This window comes from Petromyzon marinus, chromosome 3 (genome assembly GCF_048934315.1).
Source record: "Petromyzon marinus isolate PM22_M1 ecotype Great Lakes invasive population chromosome 3, UKy_Petmar_22M1.pri1.0, whole genome shotgun sequence".
NCBI lineage: Eukaryota > Metazoa > Chordata > Hyperoartia > Petromyzontiformes > Petromyzontidae > Petromyzon > Petromyzon marinus.
Window position 1 is genome coordinate 20,468,090 of NC_133669.1, and position 19,864 is coordinate 20,487,953.

Sequence of the window (19,864 nt, forward strand, 5' to 3'; positions counted from 1 at the left end):
CCACCTAGCTATCACAAATGATAGCTCATCGAAGTGGCTTATCAAGTGGAAATTTATAGCAGCCAAAATAATGTCAATAATCTAGGCGCATGCTTCTAAATGTGGAGGGTAAAAAGCGGAGGACCCGGAGAAAAATCCACGTGACCACGGGGAGAGAGAGAGACACGCAAACTCCAAATATACAACAGGCGTCAGGGTCAGGATGAAACCCACGACCTCCTGCATACCAGGTGAGATAGTTAACATCTCACCACCGTTGGCGCCCTTTCTGATTGGCTGCGTCGGCTGGCGGTGGGTTTTAACGGCGCATTCATATTTACGTGATCTCACCCAAATCAACAAAGGCAAACCTCGATTTACGAATTATTCTGAGCAAACCTGTAACGTTGCATTCTGGTGCGATGGGCGTGCGGTGCGGTGCGTGCTCTCTCTCTCTCTCTCCCCTGGACCACCGCCACTGGCTCCTCTCCCGTGAGCGAAACGACCGGCGTGCCACGCGTCGTGCGGACCACGCGCGTATTTAACGAGACCGACGGCGAGAAGCGTTCGGGCCGATGGAAAGAGCGGCTCGCTGTGATGGGGAAAGAGCGGCTCGCTGTGATGGGGAAAGAGCGGCTCGCTGTGATGGGGAAAGAGCGGCTCGCTGTGATGGGGAAAGAGCGGCTCGCTGTGATGGGGAGCGATGGCCTCGAGTGAAAAGTTGCGACCCCCGTGGCGAGTAGCCACCGGTTGGGGTTGGTAGGGAAGGTGGAGGGTGGGGGGTAATGGAAAATATTCCATGAGAAATCAAGACTCTGTGGGGGCGGGGGGGGGTTAAGTTGGCAAGGGTGGGATCCTAGGTCCTGGTTCCAAAATGCTGTTTTCAGCCACCTGCCCTTTAAACCGGAGTTGACTTCTGGGTGCGTCCGCTCATACGGGGGTGACGTTACGCTGCTTGCAGTGAGCGTTGCAAATCGCTCACCCCCCATCGCTTCCGTAAGCTAACCACCCCGTCACCCACTGGTCACCCATCTCATCAACCTCCCCCATCATCTCCCACCATCACCCACCCAAATCGCGCATCTCCATCGCCGCCTCCTTCACCATCGCGTCCATCGCCGCCAACGCCGTTCGCCAGGCCTGGACTCGTACCGCCGCTCCAGCTCCTCGCCGCCGGACAGCCCGGGCCCGGGCGGTACCGCGGCGCCGCCGCCGCCGCCCGGCCCGTGGCCCCGCCCGGGGCCCGGCCCGTGGCCCCGCCCGGGGCCCGGCCGCCCCGAGGCCGGGCAGCCCGCGCGGCGCGCGGTGGCGGCGCCGCCCCCGTCGCCGACGACGACGACGGCGGCGGCGGCGTCGTCACGGCGGCGCGACGCCCGCGGCTCCGTCCGCCACGCCGAGCGGCCGAGCAACATCGAGCCGCGCCTCTACCGCGCCGACTCGGGCGCCAGCGCCGGCAGCGGCGCCAGCGGCGACACGGACTCGCTGACCGACGAGGAGGTCCTGTCGCGCTACCAGCTGGGAGCGCTGCACTTCAGCGCGCAGTACGACCTGCCGCACGGCCGCCTGCTCGTGCGCGTCATCGAGGCGCGCGAGTTGCCGCGACCCTCGTCCCGCGCTCGCCGACACGGCCCCGGCGAGGGCGCCGGCGTCGCGGGCGCCGGCGTCGCCTCGCTGCGCCGCCGCGATTCGCCGCCGCCGCCGCACTCCAACCCGTACGTGAAGCTCTGCCTGCTGCCCGACCAGAAGAACTCGCGGCAGACGGGCGTCCGCCGCAAGACGCAGGACCCGCTGTTCGAGGAGCGCTACTCCTTCGAGCTGCCCTTCGTCGAGGCGCAGAGGCGCACGCTCGCGCTCACCGTGCTCGACTTCGACAAGCTGTCGCGCCACCGCGTCGTCGGCAAGGTGGCCATGCCGCTCGCCGAGGTGGACCTGGTCAAGGGTGGCCACTGGTGGAAGCCCATCGTGCCCAGCTCGCAGGTGCGCGCGACAAATGCCCCTCTGGTTAAATCTGCCCAATCGGGCTGGGGCGCTTGTAATCACCGCGCCTGAAACGCGTCGCGAAAGTACCCGGATTGTCAGATGTTTGTGGGTTTACACCCTCCACCAGCACGCACACATCGGCGTGCGCGTGTGTCTTTGTGCTGAGGTAGTGACTAATGGGCAACGTTTTGTTTGCGTGACAAACCTTGCTAATTGGCTGTCAGGTGGTGGTGGCGGGTTTAACGGCGCATTTATATTTACGTGATCTGACCCAAAAACAAACCTTCATTATAAAATAAACTATTTTTTTTATTTTACTTTACGAGGTAAGGCTTGACTGAGCAACATAGCTCTTTGTCAAAAGCGACCTGGCTATCGCTAATGATGGCTCAACGAAGTGGCTCATCATCACGTGGCAATTTGTAGCAGCCAAATATTCTAAACGCCGTGATGCCGATTCTAAACGTGGAGGGAAAAAACCGGATGACCCGGAGAAAAATCCACTCGACCATGGGGAGAGAGATACGTAAACTCAAAATGTACAGCAGGCGTTAGGGTCAGTTTCGAACCCACGGCATCCTTCATACCAGGCGAGGTTCAATCCTGATTGCTAACAAACCTAAATGTGGCCCTTGGGCAGGACACGTCGCTCGAAGGGACGCTGGCCGGTGGTCGAGACTAATCGCAGAGTGGCAGTCAAGGGGAGGAAACGCAAGCAGATAGCACATCCAGCGCAGGGACGGAGGAGCGATGAAGTCCACTCGTGAAGGGGCGCTCGATACATTGTTGCAGGAACTGATCAACGTTCATAGTCTCCATCGAGGTCCCCGAGATCTTTGAGTCTCAGAAGGCGCTCTGTCTAAATATAAATTAGATTGTTGTACCGTGCTTCTATGCCTCCACGTCCGCGCGCCCCGCTTTCACCGAGCCGCGCTGACCAGCGTGGTGAAATATGGTCAGAGAGCCCGTCGGGGCCCGCACTATGAGACCTTAGTGCTGACCTACAATGCACTCGATGGGTTCGGCCCCGCAACAATGACAGGAGCCGCGCCTTGTTGACTCTCCAACGAGGCGCCGCAGATCTTCGGGATCGCCTTCTTCGAAGCGCTCCGAGCTCAAGGCCTCCCGTTCCTGGGGGTGATCGCGATTTTGCCCGCGCTGTGCAGCCACCAGACTATGGAACGACGCTTTGCCCTTGCTGATAAGACAATCAGAGTCGTTCGATGTATATATTGAAGTCACGTCTTGAAAACTCTCTTCTTTAAATTGGTCTTTAAAACCCCCCTCCCCTGCCTAGTTCTGATGGTTTACCCTGCCCCAACAGTCCATACAACGACGCTTTGCCCTTGCTGATAAGACAATCAGAGTCGTTCGATTTATATTGAAAACTCACCTCTTGAAATCGGCCATCATCCACCCCTGCCTATATCCGGCCGTTCACCCTGCGGGTCCTGCTCATTTCCTGGCTTTCCATACAACGGCGGTGGCGCATTGGTGCCATCTACGGATGAAATGCGCCGCCTTACAAGTGTAAATGATCATTGTTTGTAGCATAGGACCGTTCGAGATGGTGATGGTTTGGGGAGGCCTTTTTGTCCAACGGTGGGTGGACAAGATCTGATGACGACGACGACGATGATGATGATGATGATGACGCGCGTGCGCGCGTGCTTGTGTGTAGGATCGCAGGGTGGGGAGCGGTAGCGTAGCGGTTTAGCGCGCTGCGCTACGAACCCAGTGAGCCGAATTCGATTCCCGCTCATGGCTATCACCGGTTACGATTATAAATTATCTGAACCGGTCCTGGGCCTCTCCTGGGTCGACTCAGCCTCAATCGAGTACTCGGTGCGGTGTGTGGTGAACATCGCCTGCTGGGGAGACAGACGGCGGCAGGGCAGGGCGTGGTGCCGGCCACCAAACCCCTTCTTGTGCCACGGTGCCGGTGGCGTCCATGCGCTCCGCTGCTCGCTCACAGCGCTTTGCTACACGGGGATGGGTGGGAGGGGGATCTTTGTCTTTGTCTTCGCAGAGCGAGGTGGAGCTCGGCGAGCTGCTCGTGTCCATCAACTACCTCCCCAGCGCCGGGCGTCTCAACGTCGAGATCGTCCGGGCCAAGCAGCTCCTGCAGACCGACATGGCGCAGGGTTCAGGTTCGACACTGGGCCCTGGTGGCCTCAGCTCTCCACCACTGAACGACTCTTACCGTTTCGATTTAAAGCTTTCGTGACTGCAATGATTCATCTTCTTTGGTTCTTTCGGTAAAGTCACGTAGAATGAGAATAAAATAATAAATTGATAAAATAAAATAACACAATAATATTCTCACGACGTTTCGGCCACAACACAAGCGGCCTTCATCAGGTGAAGGGGACGAGACTGTCTGGTAGGACAGCGCTGTCCGAAAGAACCAAAGAAGACTCTTACCGTACTAACTTACCGTATTCCCGCCATCCTCCCTGCATTAGGACGCACTGATTTGCCGTGCATTTTAAAGCAAAAGACTGGGGCGCGTTGCGTCTTACCACCAAATCTTGTTTTGTGTGTGGGCGCGAGAGAGATGTTAACTCCATCGCCTGGTATACAGGAGGTTGTGGGTTCGACCCTGACCCTGACGCCTGCTGTGCATTTGGGGTTTATGTGTTTCTCTCCCTCCGTGGTCGCGTGGATTTGTCTCCGGCTCCTCCGGGTGTTCCCTCCACATTTAGAACCAACGTGCGTGAGGAGTATTTGACTGCTACACATTTCAGCGCGATAAGCCACTTCGTTGAGCTCTCATTAATTATAGCCAAGTCGCTTCTGAAAAAGAGCTGTATAGCTCCGTGGGCTGTACCGAGTAAAAATATATATTAAGAGTTTGCGTTGTTTAAATAGTTTACATCTGAACGAGACAATTGAGTTACCATACGATCCGAGAGGTACGTTGTAATCCAGTTGATCGGTCGAAACTTCCGGAAGACATTTGATGATTTCCATGTTTTCTTCGAGGTGTAAGTTCATTTTTGTTGCTTGGCTTTTGGAATTTTTTGATGGTGACGCGGGTCACTCGTGCGGACGAGACTCATGCTGCCCTCCTTTGAGTTCTCACCAACAAAAGTCAACAAACGCATTTTTCACAGCATAATCACCTTCTGGAAGACTGCTCCCCCCCACAAGTACCGCAATTCTCCCGATTATAAAACACGCTCTTGTTTTCCCAGTGTCCGTTCCGTGTTTCCTAACTTCATTTCTACATATTTTACATCCTTGTTTTGCCCTTTGTTTTTATCCCGAGACACCCCTGTACGCTGAAGGATGACGTAACCTTCCTCTTGACTCCCACGCGTTTCATTCAATCAGGGTTTAGCAACAAACAAAAAAGTCCAGCCGTAATCTGGTCCCGAGCGTCGTAAACGGCGCAGATTCTATTTGAAGACCGAGATTGTGTTTGTGCGCCCGTGTGGTTCGTGTGTGTGTGCTCGTGTGTGTGTGTACGTGTGGTCCGTGTGTTCGTGTGTGTGTGTTCGTGTGTGTGCTCGTGTGCGTGGGGAGCGGTGGCGCCGCCGTTACGAACCCGGCGAGACCCGTGTTCGATTCGCCGCTCACGGCCAACAACGGTGACGATTGTCTGAACCGGTCCTGGGCCTCCTCTAGGTCCACTCGGCATCAAATGAGTACCTGGTATGGTGTGTAAACGTCGCCACTAGGGAGACAAAGGCGGCCGGGCGTGGAAATGGTCACCCACCCCCTCGTGTGCCGTGCCGGCCTTCATAGGTGCTACTCGCTAACAGCACTTGCCCCTGCAGTCTGTTCCAGGCTATATGGGGGGGGGGGGGGGTCTTTGTCTTTGGGGATCGGTAATGCAGCAGCTAGCGCCCTGCACTACCAACCTAGCGACCCGAGTCAATAGTGATGAGTATTTGAACCGGTCCTGGGCCTCCCTTAGGTTGACTCAAAAGAACGCCCGGCGCAGTGTGTCGTAAACATCGCCACGCGGGGGAGACAAAGGCGACCGGGCGTGGTGGCGACCACCAAACCCCCCTCGTGTGCCGTGCCGGCTTTCGTAGGTGCTCCTCGATAACAGCACTTGCCCCTGCAGTCCCTCGGGCCACGCGCGGGGGACCTTCGTCTTTGCGTGGCTTATTTGCGTGCGCATTACGAGAGATGCTCTCTCAATTCGATTTGTCGCTCTCGAAGCCACGCGGGGCTCTGCGAGCCACTCGCTCCGCCGCTGAGCCGTTGGGCCGGTTTATTATCTCGGTGGAAGGTTGCCTGACCTTTGGATGCCATCCAAGGACCGTTTGTGCTGCTGAGCTCATCCTGAAGGGGGCCTCTGTCCTGTGTGCATGTCCGATTGACGTTTGCCGGAGGTAGTTGTTGAGATTGCCGAAAGGGAGTTAACTCTCTCTGTCTCTCTCTCTAACCACTATCCGAGAATAACCAACCCAATAAACTACAGATCCAATTTTTTTTAATTAGCAGGTTAGGCCCACTGAGCTGTGCAGCCCTTCTTCAGAAGCGAGCTATCACAAATTATAGCCCAACGAGGCGGCTTATCATCGTCGCGTGGAAATTTATAGCAGCCAAATATACTCTATAAACGCGTGATGTTGATTCTAAATGTGGAGGGAAAACCCGGAGGACCTAAAGAAATATCTACACGACCACGGGGAGAGAGACACGCAAACTCAAAATATACAGGAGTCAAGGTCGGGATCGAACCCACAACCTCCTGCATGCCGAGGCGAGGTTGCTAACAGCCGTGTACGAGCACAGGTACTGGGGTGGCTGTCGAGAGTGCAGGCGGTGCAACTGCACTGAGGCTGATGGCTTAGAGGTACCCAGGCGCCAGGCTACGAAGACTAGGGGGGGGGGGGAGGTGCAAAATGGACAGGGGGCAGGGGCCCATTGCATTGCATTCACCCGAGGCCCCCACCCACCACGCTAACGCCGATTCAGCTGGAGCAAGCGACTCCTCCTTTTAATGTAAAGTTTAGTTTTAGTTGCCGGCCAATTTGTGTTTGACGGCAGTGGTTCTCAAGCCGTGGGTGGCGGGTCCCCCTGGAAAAGCCTTCCCTGTTGGGGGGGGGGGGGGAGCCCAGACTGTGGCATGGATACCGTGCAGGATAAATTTTGAATGACATGACAAACAAGTCGAGGACCGCTGGCGATTGCAACGAAAAAACAAAGCAATGCGATTTCTGCCCACCACCCCCCCCCCTGCTGCACGGTGGCCAGACCCGTTTGCGAGGGTGCAGCTGGTGCATGCGCTCAAGGTAGTGAAGAGCAAGCGCACGGCGTGCATCCACGGCACCGTCGACCCCTTCTACAACGAGTCCTTCAGCTTCCACGTCACCCCCGACCTGCTGGACGACGTCAGCCTCGTGCTCACCGGTGAGTCCAGTCGTCGTCCGGTAGCGCGAGGCCCACCGGACCCCTGGCTACCGGACCCCTGGTCACTGGATCCTCAGACCCCGGCCCCTGGACTGCTGGCCACTGTCCACCGGACCCAGATCCCCGGACGCCTAACCACCGGACACCTGGTCACAGGCCCCCAGCCCTCAGATCCCCAGATACCCGGACCCTGGCCCCCGATCCCCGGTCCCAGACCCCCGGCCACTGGATCCCCAGACCCCCGGCCCCCGGCCAACGGCCCTTGGTACCTCAGACCCCTGACCACCGGTCCCCGGACCCCTTGGCCGTGGACCGCTTGGCGTGAGAGGAAAGGCCAAGGAGGGGGTTAAACTAAAACTAAACCATGTTTGTCTTATGTTACCAGGTAAGGCCCACTGAGCTATGTATTAGCTCTTTTTCAGAAGCTACCTGCCCACACGTGATTATAGCTCAACAAAGTTGCTTATCATCATCATCATCAACACCACGTGGAAATTTACAGCAGCGGCCATGTACTCTAAACGCGTGATGCTGATTCTAAATGTGGAGGGGAAAAACCGGAGTGCCCGGAAAAAAAAATCCACGGCACCACCGGGAGAGAGAGAGACACCGCAAACTCCAAATATACAGCAGGCGTCAGGGTCGGGATTGAACCCACGACCTCCTGTATACAAGAGGCAGTTAACATCTGGCCACCATGGCGCTAAACGAGATGGCGCCAGGGTTAGCGTGGGGGATTAAGGCTGGGCTTCAGGGTTTGAGTCGGGGTTAAAGCCGGAGTTGGCACTGGGGCTAGTCCAGGGGTCAGCAACCTGTGGCTCTGGATCCGCGTGCGCCTCTCTGCAAGGAACGCCGCTTCCTGACGTTGTTTATTCAGGACTCACCACGTCGCATATTGCGGCGCTTGAAATATATTGAGTTTTTATTTTTTTGCCGAATTCTAAACGAAAGAAAACGGATCTTCTTGGTCAATTTATTTGCCGACTCCCGGGGTTAGGGATAAGACCTGGGTTAGGACTTGCGTTAGTGTTCAGGATATAATTAATGATAAGGGTTAGGGCTACGGGTGACAGGAAGGGGGTTCGGTTTCGCAGTTCACGTTAAAGCCAGGGTTAATGATAAGGATATAATTGAGATTTGAGTTCAGCATTGGGTTAGGAGGCTGTGGTTAGCACCAGCGTTTGGATTTGGATTAGGTGGACCCTAAGATGGCTGGGGCTCTATGGCTCGGGGCAAATGCTTGGCTCTGGCGCTCGGTCTGTACGTCTGCATGCGTTGTGCACATTGCGTCTACGTGTGTGTATCTGTGCGTGTGTGCGTGCGCCATAAAATGACTGCATCTCACAGGAATGGAACCATTAATCAAGCTATAAACCAGTGGACACGCTCACGCAGAGCCATAGGACCCACCCCCATTTAGCCTGATGGAGCTGAGCTGGGACAGCTGTTAGCGAGCACCTATTAGGTCTGGCGGGGCGCACGAGCGGGGGGAGTGTGACCAGTGCCACCACAGCCGGGCCACCGCTGTCTCGCCAGCGCTGATTGTTGGCGTGCCACATTCCGCTTCACTCGCATGTGGCTGAGTTGACCGGGGAGAGGCCCAGGACAGGTCGCGAATATTACCGGCCACCGACAGCGTGTGTCGACGACCAGGGGTTGAAATCCAGGTCACTGGGATTCTAGCTCGGCGTGCAAAAACCCAGATGGACATCTCGCCGGATATTTTTCTCGGGTTGGGCGGCAGACTGCGCCAGAGTCGGTTGATTGATACGCGACTCGTAGCCAAGCCAAAGCGAGGGGTGGCCGCTGGATTCGACGTTGCCCGTGTGCGGCACTATTTTCTCGGGTCGCCGACAGAGACAGACCTGCCCGAAAGAAATCCCCGCTTGTGACAACTGCGCTCGCCACACACACACACACGTCACAGTGAGTTCTTGCTCAAGTGAATTCCTGCTCAAATGAGCATTGAAGTGGTGCTCATGCCCCGCCACGGTGGCTAGGAGATGTCAACTACCTCACCTGGTGTACAGGAGGTCGTGGGTTCACTCCCCAGAGCCGATGCCTGCTGTATATTTGGAGTTTGCGTGTCTCTCTCTGTGCCCGTGGTCGCGTGGATTTTTCTCCGGGTCCTCCAATTTTTCCCTCCACATTTAGAATCAACATCAGGCGTTTTAGAGTATTTGTCTGCTATATATTTCCACGTGACGATAGCCAGGCCGCTTCTGAAAAAAGAGCTACATAGCTCAGTGGGCCTTACCTGGTTAAATACAAAATAGTTTTTAGTTTTGGTGTAAATTCGCCATTCCTATGGCGAGGGTGGTGGGTGGGGGGGGGGCGGGTGTAAGTCCGCTGTCAATGTCCACCACAAAGCCAGCTATAATCTTATCGACCCCGGATTGGTGACGGTCCCGGTCAAGCCCCGGTTAAGATTGCCGCCCGGAGGCCTTCAAGACCGCGAGCCGCCCCTCCCATCGCTGTGCAGCGCGGTGCGCACGAGCCTGGTAATTTATGGGGCTCCTCTGCGCTGGATTTTTCCCGCACGCATTAATCTCACTTTGGGCCGGGGCGCGCGTCTCCCGGTATTGAGCCGCCGTTCACCCGCCCGAGCGAGCATTTTATTTACCGTGCACTTACTGTCACGTTCGTCACGGAACCGCCATAGTCGCCTACACGCACGCGCGCGTCACCCTGCGTGTCACCCTGCGTGTCACCCTGCGTGTCACCCTGCGTGCCACCCTGCGTGCCACCCTGCGTGTCACCCTGCGTGCCACCCTGCGTGCCACCCTGCGTGTCACCCTGCGTGCCACCCTGCGTGCCACCCTGCGTGTCACCCTGCCGGGTTCAGACGTGGCTCGGCTCGATTCAACAAGCGCCCGGCACGGCGCGTCAACCCCAGCGCTTCGGAGACACGGGCAGCCAAGCGTGGCGCTGACCACGCCACCCCTCCGCGTGTCGCTTAGGCCCCTGATAGGTGCTCGCCAACGGCATTTAACCGGTCTCTAATGAAACGTCGTTTGTTTCGAACGCGTTATTCCTCCTCCGGCGGGCGTGCTGCGCCAGCCTTAATAGGTGCTCGCTAACGGCACTTGCGCCCCCTCGGTGTGTTCGGCTAAACGTGGATTCTACATCATGGGACCTCCTTTGCCAGTACCAAAATATGATAATAGGTTTTTTTCCCTTTTTTCTGGCAACAAAACAGGTGTCAAGATGTTAAAACACCAAACTGAAACCTTTTACAAGGAATCACGTCTGCATTAGCCACAATGCCTGTGGTCAGAATGGCGTCCTCTGGTCTGACACCGTTTTGAGACGAGGCTCAAAAGAAAGCTGTCTCTGGTGTGGACCAATAAGTTTCCAGGACAATGCATCATAGATTATCAGAGCATGTTTTTTGTTTGCATTCTGACCACAAGTATTGTGGTTAATGCTGACATGATTCCTTGTAAAAGGTTTCAGTTTGGTGTTTGAACATCTCAGCAACACCTGTTTTGTTGCCATAAAAAAAGTGGAAAACCCTATTCTCATCAACTGGGATTGTTTGTCCGCGTGTTTGAGTCTCGCATGGGTGTGCACGCGGCATGCACAGCACAGACACCCCTCGTTTCACGCAGGGGGTTGTGGCCTGGAAAAGCGGCGCGTAACTCAACATCGCGTCGATTAAACAGAATTGAGACGAGACAAGATTCACGCGGACAAGATCTTATAAATGGCGAGCGAGAAGGGAGATGCTGACTGGTGCTGCTGCCGCTGCCGCTGCTCCTGCTGACGATCAGATCCCAGCGCGTTTCCGTACACCGCAAGCCGACGCGCTGGAGCGCGTCATCTCAACAATAGTGTGCACGCACAACGACGGCAAGCGTAAATCATGTTAAAATAAGGGATAGGTTTTGCCCTTTCTGGCAATACAACAGTTGTGTCAAGATGTTCAAACACCAAATGTGAACCTTCTACGAGGAATACAGTTTACTGCATTAACCACACGGACTCTGTGGTGATCATGAACACAACACGCGGCTCCGATAGTGTACGCATTGTCAGTGAAGCTGATTGGCCTACACCAGAGACGGCTTTCTTCATGGCCCTTGTCTCACCAGTGTCAGAGAACGCCAAAAGACGAACCGCGCAGAGACAATGCAACTATCAGCGCATTTATATAGCTCGGCGCGAGCAGCTACAACTCGGGACCACTTTTTTTCCCCCAGTATCAAAGTATTTTATTGCCTTGCAAAGGGTAAAAACCTAATTCTTAATTTTTTTTCAGACTTTGACACCGGCAAAAAGGTCCGAGGCGTGAATCAATGGAGCGCGCTACTTCAAAAATCGCGTTACGTGAACGCGCGCGAGACGCGAGGCGACTCCCTCCCCCCCTCCCTCCCTCCCTCCCCCCTCCCTCCCTCCCTCCCTCCCCCTCCCTCCCCTCCCTCCTCCCTCCCCCCTCCCCCCTCCCTCCCTCCCCCCTCCCTCCCTCCCCCCTCCCCCCCTCCCCCCCTCCCTCCCTCCCCCATCACTGCACGGGGGGAGGGAGCCCCTTGCACAACTGCTAAAGAGGAGAGCGGCACGCGAGACGTCACCTGTTGTGTTTTCCGTCGGTCACCTCCGATGGCGTGCGTAGGACGAGTCACAACTTCATCGCCCGTCCTCACGCGTACGGCTGCGCGCGTTGTATGCACGCCTGTATGTATGTACACGTGTTTGTATGTATGTACACGTGTTTGTATGTACACGTGTTTGTATGTATGTATACGTGTTTGTATGTACACGTGTGTGTATGTATGTACACGTGTTTGTATGTACACGTGTTTGTATGTACACGTGTGTGCATGTATGTACACGTGTTTGTATGTATGTACACGTGTATGTATGTATGTACACGTGTTTTTATGTACACGTGTATGTATGTACACGTGTTTGTATGTACACGTGTATGTATGTACACGTGTTTGTATGTACACGTGTATGTATGTACACGTGTATGTATGTACACGTGTTTGTATGTACACGTGTATGTATGTACACGTGTATGTATGTACACGTGTTTGTATGTATGTACACGTGTTTGTATGTACACGTGTATGTATGTACACGTGTTTGTATGTACACGTGTATGTATGTACACGTGTATGTATGTACACGTGTTTGTATGTACACGTGTATGTATGTACACGTGTTTGTATGTATGTACACGTGTTTGTATGTATGTACACGTGTTTGTATGTACACGTGTATGTATGTATGTACGTGTTTGTATGCGGTATATGCACTCTGCATGTATATGTGTGTATGCGGTGGTTGTATGCGTGCATGTAAGGTGCATGTATGTACGGTGTATGTATGTATGGTGTATGTACGGTGTATGTACGGTGTATGTATGTATATATGGTGTATGTATATATGGTGTATGTATGGTGTATGTATGTATGGTGTATGTATGTATGGTGTATGTATGGTGCATGTATGTATGGTGCATGTATGTATGGTGTATGTATGTATGGTGTATGTATATATGGTGTATGTATGTATAGTGTATGTATGTATGGTGTATGTATGTACGGTGCATGTATGGTGTAAGTATGGTGTATGTATGTATGGTGTATGTATGGTGTATGTATGTAATGGTGCAGTATGTATGGTGCATGTATGTGGTGTATGTATGTATGGTGTATGTATATATGGTGTATATGGTGTATATATGGTGTACGTATGTATGGTGTATGTATATATGGTGTATGTATGTATGGTGTATGTATGTATGTGTATGTATGGTGTTATGTATGTATGTGTATGTATGTACGGTGCATGAATGGTGTATGTATGTACGGTGTATGTATATATGGTGTATGTATGTACGGTGCATGAATGGGTATGTATGTACGGTGCATGGTGTATGTATGGTGTACGTATGTACGGTGTATGTATATATGGTGTATGTATGTATGGTGCATGTATGTATGGTGCATGTATGTATGGTGCATGTATGTATGGTGTATGTATGTACGGTGCATGTACGTATGGTGTATGTATGTACGGTGTATGTATGGTGTATGTATGTACGGTGTATGTATGGTGTATGTATGTACGGTGCATGTACGTATGGTGTATGTATGTACGGTGTATGTATGGTGTATGTATGTACGGTGCATGTACGTATGGTGTATGTATGTACGGTGTATGTATGGTGTATGTATGTACGGTGCATGTACGTATGTGCGCGTGTCATCGCGCAGTGTTCGGCCGGAGCGCGCGGACCAGCAGCGAGCTCATCGGGCGCGTCGTCCTGGGCCGCTTCCCCAGCGGGGCCCCGGAGCTCACCCACGGGGACGCGCCATGGCCTCGCCCCGCACGGCCGTGGCGCAGTGGCACAGCCTGCGCTCACGCGGGGCCTGCGACCGCGTCTCGCCGGCCTCGCTCGCGGTCACCTGACGCGCGACGCCGGCTCCTCTACCTGTGGTGTGTGGTGGTGGTGGTGGTGGTGGTGGTGGTGGTGGTGTGTGTGGTGGTGTGTGGTGGTGGTGTGTGGTGGTGGTGGGGTGGTGTGTGGTGGTGGTGGTGGTGTGTGGTGGTGGTGTGTGGTGGTGGTGGGTGGTGGTGTGGTGGTGGGGTGGTGGTGGGGTGGTGGAGGGGTGGTGGTGGTGACGTGGTGGTAATTGAGTGGTGATTGAGTGGTGGTGGAGGAGCTGCAGGAGACGAACACATACGTGCACCTGTAAGGCACCTCGCACGCGCGCACACCTGCGACTGACTACAGCAGACGAGCACGCACGCACACCGGTAGCTACATAAGGGGGGTGGGGAGGGGGTGAACACACGCACACGAACAACTACCGGTGAACACACCCCGCACGCCTGCATAGCGCAGGCCCTTCAATTCACTAAAGCACGCCACATACCCACGAGTCCATGTGACGCAGCACACCTGTGACCACATGGGTGGTGATACACGGCACACCTGTAGGAAGGCACACGCACACACACACGTGACGCAGCACACCTGCGGCGACGCAGCACACCTGTGACTATACAGGAGACATCGCACTGCGCATCTGTAGGGCATCGCGAACACAGCGCCGGCCAGCCCGTCGAGGCGACATCGGCCCAAATAATTTCTCTCCGCGGCCTGAATTCTCAGCCCGAGTTCAGTTGAGAAACACACAGCAACGCGCTGCTGGGATGATCACTCGGGTTTCCAGCGCGAGCTACGAGGCTCGTGGAGACTCGCCACTGGAGAGACGAGACGACCTTTGTTTGAAACCCGTGGAAGAATCTATTGAGGCCAGGAGACCTGGGGAAAAACTAAAACTCAATGCGGCCAAACGAATTCAGAGCGCAGCCAAGCAAAGTGCCATAGACACCTGTGTACTGTGCTCCTGTGTCACGCCCCATGTGCTGCCCACCTGTGTACTGTACTCCCGTGTCACGCCCCGTGTGCTGCCCACCTGTGTACTGTACTCCTGTGTGACGCCCCATGTGCTGCACACCTGTGTACTGTGCTCCTGTGTCACGCCCCATGTGCTGCCCACCTGTGTACTGTACTCCCGTGTCACGCCCCGTGTGCTGTCCACCTGTGTACTGTACTCCTGTGTCACGCCCCATGTGCTGTCCACCTGTAACATCACATTTCACACGGCGCCGACGCGCGGGGGACAAACACGTGCAGCGCACGGGGTTCATGCGCGCAACGCAGCACGACGTCACCGCAACGAAAACGCAACGGCAATATGCAACACGTTAAGCAATACAAAACAAAAAAAAAACAAATCCGTACTTTCTAAAAACGCGGCAACAGTACGAGCGTACCGTTGCTGAGGTTGATGACGACGATTGACGATGACGACGATGATGATGACGATGATGAGGGCGACATCAATGACGCGCGGCGCAACGCTTCGCGAACCAACCCGCGGACGTCTCCCTTATCCCGAGCAGTTACTTTGCGCGAGATAAAAAATATTTTAAAATACATATATATAAATATATCTTTAAGCAATTACTTCATGATGGCTGATTGTAATTCCGTTGACGGCACATCACTTCGGTGACGCCGTCCCTTTGGTTCAGAGCTGCAAACTGTGATTCATCGTTTAGTCGGTGGCGAGACATCGATCGTTAGTCGATAAGGAGTTGCGCGTACGAGTCGACCGTGTTTATTTCGCAAAGCATGCTGCCTCATTAGGATGTCTTAATAATGATGAATAATAATTAACGTAACTAACACGGGCGGCATTTGCCTGTGCTCTGTGAGCAGTTAAAACAACCGAGCGAGAGTTCTGTACCAGATGAGTCGAGGGATCTGTATCAGATGACACCAGGGTGAACCGGATGAAATGAGGGTTCTGTACAAAATCAGAGGAGTGTTATGTACCGGATCAGACGAGGGTTCTGTACCGGATGAGACGAGGGTTCTGTACCGGATGAGACAAAGGTTCTGTACCGGATCAGACGAGGGTTCTGTACCGGATCAGACGAGGGTTCTGTACCGGATGAGACACATCTACTGTGAGAGGGGTTTGCGTGGGACGCGTCTCTTTAGCAGTTTTCTTCTGAATGGAAGAGAGCAGCCCAACAATCAGACGCGTCACGTTGGTGATGTCACTCGAGTCTTATGCCTGGTCATGACCTTAAATGCTTTCTTTTAATTACCAAAGCTTCAAACTCGTGTGGGACAGCCTGGGCCACATAGTCTGGGTCAGTATTTGAAACGATTTTTATTTTTATTTTATTTGACCAGGTAAGGCCCACTGAGCTATGTAGCTCTTTCTCAGAAGCGGCCTGGCTATCACAGATGATAGCTCTACGAAGTGGCTTATCGTCACGTGGAAATGTATAGCAGACAAATACTCTGAAAGCGTGATGTTGATTCTAAATGTGGAGGGAAAAACCGGAGGACCCGGAGAAAAATCCACGCGACCACCACGGGGAGAGAGAGAGACACGCAAACTCCAAATATACAGCAGCAGCAGCAGCAGGCGTCAGGGTCGGGATCGAACCCACGACCTCCTGTGCACCAGGCGAGGTAGTTAACATCTCGCCACCGAATAGCGACGAGAGCTGCCCGTTTGGATTGTCTTCCTTTCACCCACATTCTCGACGTAAATGCAGGTATCCCTCGATTTATGAAAGGGATGCGTCCTTCAAAAAGCAATGCGTAAAAACGACATTTTCGCACATCGGAATTGCTTATCCCATCCACTTAAAAGAAAACCCGACTACCTCCGATCAGCACGGTGCAAATATACACCGATATCACTTTTCACAAGACAAAAACAACAAAGGACGTGGATATTAAAACTAATTTTTTTTATTTTAAATAATTTAAAATAATTAAATTTCTAACAAAAATGATTAACCTTTCAGCGCACTCGCCAAAAGACCTGCTGCTGCATTGTTGCAATGTCTTGAGAGGTGAAGTTGAGGCATTTACTGTCGCGTCGTGAAGCAAGGGGGGGGGGGGGTGTCGTGAAGCCGTAGAGGACGGCTGACGCCGCCTTCTGCGTTGGCTTCGCCGCGTTTGATGATCTCGCGGCGCGCGGCCGGAGCGAAGCTTCGTTCGCGAGGAACAATTCGATGCCATCAATCGGGAGGGGGGGGGGGGGGGAAGTGTCCGTAATTTGCCAAATGCCGTAAACGCGAAACGTCGTAAAAACCTAATAATTCGCAAATCGAGGGATACCCGCGATTCAAATCGCACGCTTTTTTAAACATCTAAGCGAACCCGTGTCACTTACCCCAAGAACACCTCGCCGAGTCTCAAGATATTTTTTTTATATATTTTAAAGAGGCCCCTTGCCTGCCTTGCGGCGCTAGTTGCGGGACAAATTCCGCGCGAGAGGAAACCGGAGTTCAGCTCCGCGCAGACGGGAGTCACGAATCCATTGCGCTGTTACTGCCGGGCTCCTGGCCCACCGCGCAGCAACGAGCCCGCCCCGACACAAACACCCCGGCGTCCGCAGGGCAAGGCAGCAGAGCGAGCGGAGCCAGGCGGTCTCCCGTCCGAGTACCGAGCGGGGTTCAAACCCTCCCGCTTCGCTGTGGCTTCCGAGATCGGACGGGAAGCAGCGGCTTCGTCGCTCAGCGTCCGTGCCACGCGCGCGCGCACGTGGTCGGGCGGGCGGGCGGGCGCGCGAGAGTTATTTTAGCGTCGCAAAATATTGTGCATTAAACTATTACACAAGCAATCTTTACGTTACGTTCTCTCACACACACATTGCTGTGCTTATACTTGAATATACTCCGTTCATATGCATCATTTATGACGAGTGACGGTTACGGTAACGCACCTGTATTTTTGTTTAATTCGCGTTGCTTCAAATGGACGTGGTCGCTCACTCACGTCGATGTTTTGTCGGCGCTACGGGGGAGCCGGGGGCAGCAGGGGGGGGGGCAGGAATGACGTTCCCATTCACGGCCGATTCCGAACCTCGCGGAGTCCGATGTGTGGCTTTTCTTTGTGTGGAGTCATACGGGTTGCAATGTCACGGGGAGGGGGGGGGGCTTCACGTGCGCAGGAGCCACGCAAGTCCCCTAACAACCCCTGACCTCCCGTGACCTCTGATGATGTTAATGTCATTTATACACCCAGAAAAGCCTCACCGAGTCTCAAAATAGATTTTATTTTTCACAAGAGGGTCCTGCTACATTAGGGCGTTTGACCAAATGCGTTTTGTTACAAATTGTTCTTTAATTCGTTTTTTTGTTGTTGTTGTACACAAGAACGTAGGCCCCACAGCAAAAGGGGTTGGGGTGACCAAAATAACAACAGCCGGGGCAAGATCATCCGTGAGGCTTGCGCAGCCCGACGCGTTCGGTCGATTTAGACCGAACGCGTTTCAAATCGGCAACGTTCCACTCCCGTGTTTGGAGGAATTCAGAGTGTACAGTGATACCCCGATGTTTACGTGTCTTCCCCCCCCCCGCCCCTTTAACGTCGTTTGGCAAACACGTGCGTCGCCTTGTCATTAACGTCGCCGCCGCCACCACCCGATCTGCGTCCGCCACGACCCCAACGCTGATGTCATCGCCCCGTCCCTTCTCCTTTATCCGTCGTCTCTCAGCCTTCGCCTCCACCACCTCCCTACTGCTCCCACCCCCCCGCCACCCACCCACCGTAAGTCGTTTCGATTTGACGCCGTTTCGAGATTCGTCGTCGCAACATTTCAGGGAACATAAACCCACCGGGGTGTTACTGTACCCGGACTTTAAAACAACCCACCACCCAATTCAAGGGGTATTATAGAGAGACATTTGTTAAGACTCCGTACAGACAGTACAGCAGCCACGCCTGCTGTACTGCCCTTCATACTGACCGCTCCGTATCTCAGGAGATGACATGTCGAGTTTCAACCCTTGCCCTTCCAAAGCTCCGGGGACGCTAACGTCGGGACAAGCGCCGTTTGCGAGCAGCTATTATTATAATAATAGCAGCTATTATTATTATTAATTCCTGTATGGCTCTCGGATGCCCACACGGCGCGTTCTCTTCTGCCTCGTCAAAGTACTTCAACGTCTTTCGTTCTGTGCACCGTTGTTGTTGTTGTTACGCTTTAAGGGAGCAAAGGGTAAAACATTTCTACGCATTTTAAATTAGGTACGTAACGACTCAATAATAATAATCGACACGTCCGCAATTGATTGCTTTTTAACGCCGATGGCATGCAGTTCGCGAAATCGAATCGTGCCTGCGAAAGCAAAGTCCATCATTCACGATGTATGCACATCATATGCAAAGTACACTGCTAATTGAGACATTTTAGGATTAACGCGGGGGAACGAAACGGAATGACATTCAAGGAATGAGACGGCAAGCGAGGCAAGGCGAGAAGAATGGAGTCTCGAGTCAACCTCTCATCGTGACAATTTTCTGCGTCGGCTGGCGGGCGAATCATTGCATGCCCGATGTTGTGGCATCGCGACTATATGTCTGCGTCCACTCAGAACCTTCGGGTCAAGCAGCGCACCCCCCTGCCCCCGTGCCCCCCCGAAATGCCCCCCCCCGAACTCGTCGCCTATAATATCCCTTCCGCGTCGCTTACATTCATAGCCGCAAACACGCGCACGTAGTTACATTAGAGTAATGATACACGTACAGATGTATTTTCTCAACCCGCGCGAAGGAAAACTTAGAACACGACAAACGTCCGAAACGCGTAACCTACACGACCAACCGACTTGTGAAAACTTAGCGATGTTGCGCAACGCGATCTTGACGACCAAATGTCTCACGGTGTAAACGATTCGCGGCGAGCCATTTGTGACGACGCCGCTGCCACCTACTGGCCCGCCCGCCCGTCCGTCCGTCCGCCGCTACGTACGTGCAGGAGTCGCGCCGAACATGCCAACAACAACAAATACGACGCTCGTACCCGCGAAGGTGTCGCCGTGAACATCGAACGTGAAGAGCCGGAGTTTGAAGTGAACTCTGCCAATTCCGAGGCAATGAAGGAGGGACCAGGCGATTTACAAAGGGGGGCCGAGTAGAACTGAGCAAGACTCGCCAAGCTCCTCGTCCTACCTGGAACCCTTTTAAGCACGTCCGTCAACG

At 54.0% G+C, this 19,864-nt stretch overlaps 1 protein-coding gene across 1 annotated transcript in view; it reads left to right on the forward strand.

Annotated features, from left to right (window-relative positions):
- Positions 1-13,786, forward strand: part of LOC142929857 (synaptotagmin-17-like) — a 39,852-nt gene extending 26,066 nt beyond the window's left edge. The window contains 5 exon segments of the mRNA XM_076071961.1: positions 1,118-1,956; positions 3,989-4,109; positions 7,174-7,329; positions 13,554-13,640; positions 13,643-13,786. Of these exon segments, the coding sequence (XP_075928076.1) occupies positions 1,118-1,956; positions 3,989-4,109; positions 7,174-7,329; positions 13,554-13,640; positions 13,643-13,749 (1,310 nt within the window). The 3' untranslated portion in view covers positions 13,750-13,786.
- Positions 13,787-19,864: the final 6,078 nt, after the last annotated feature.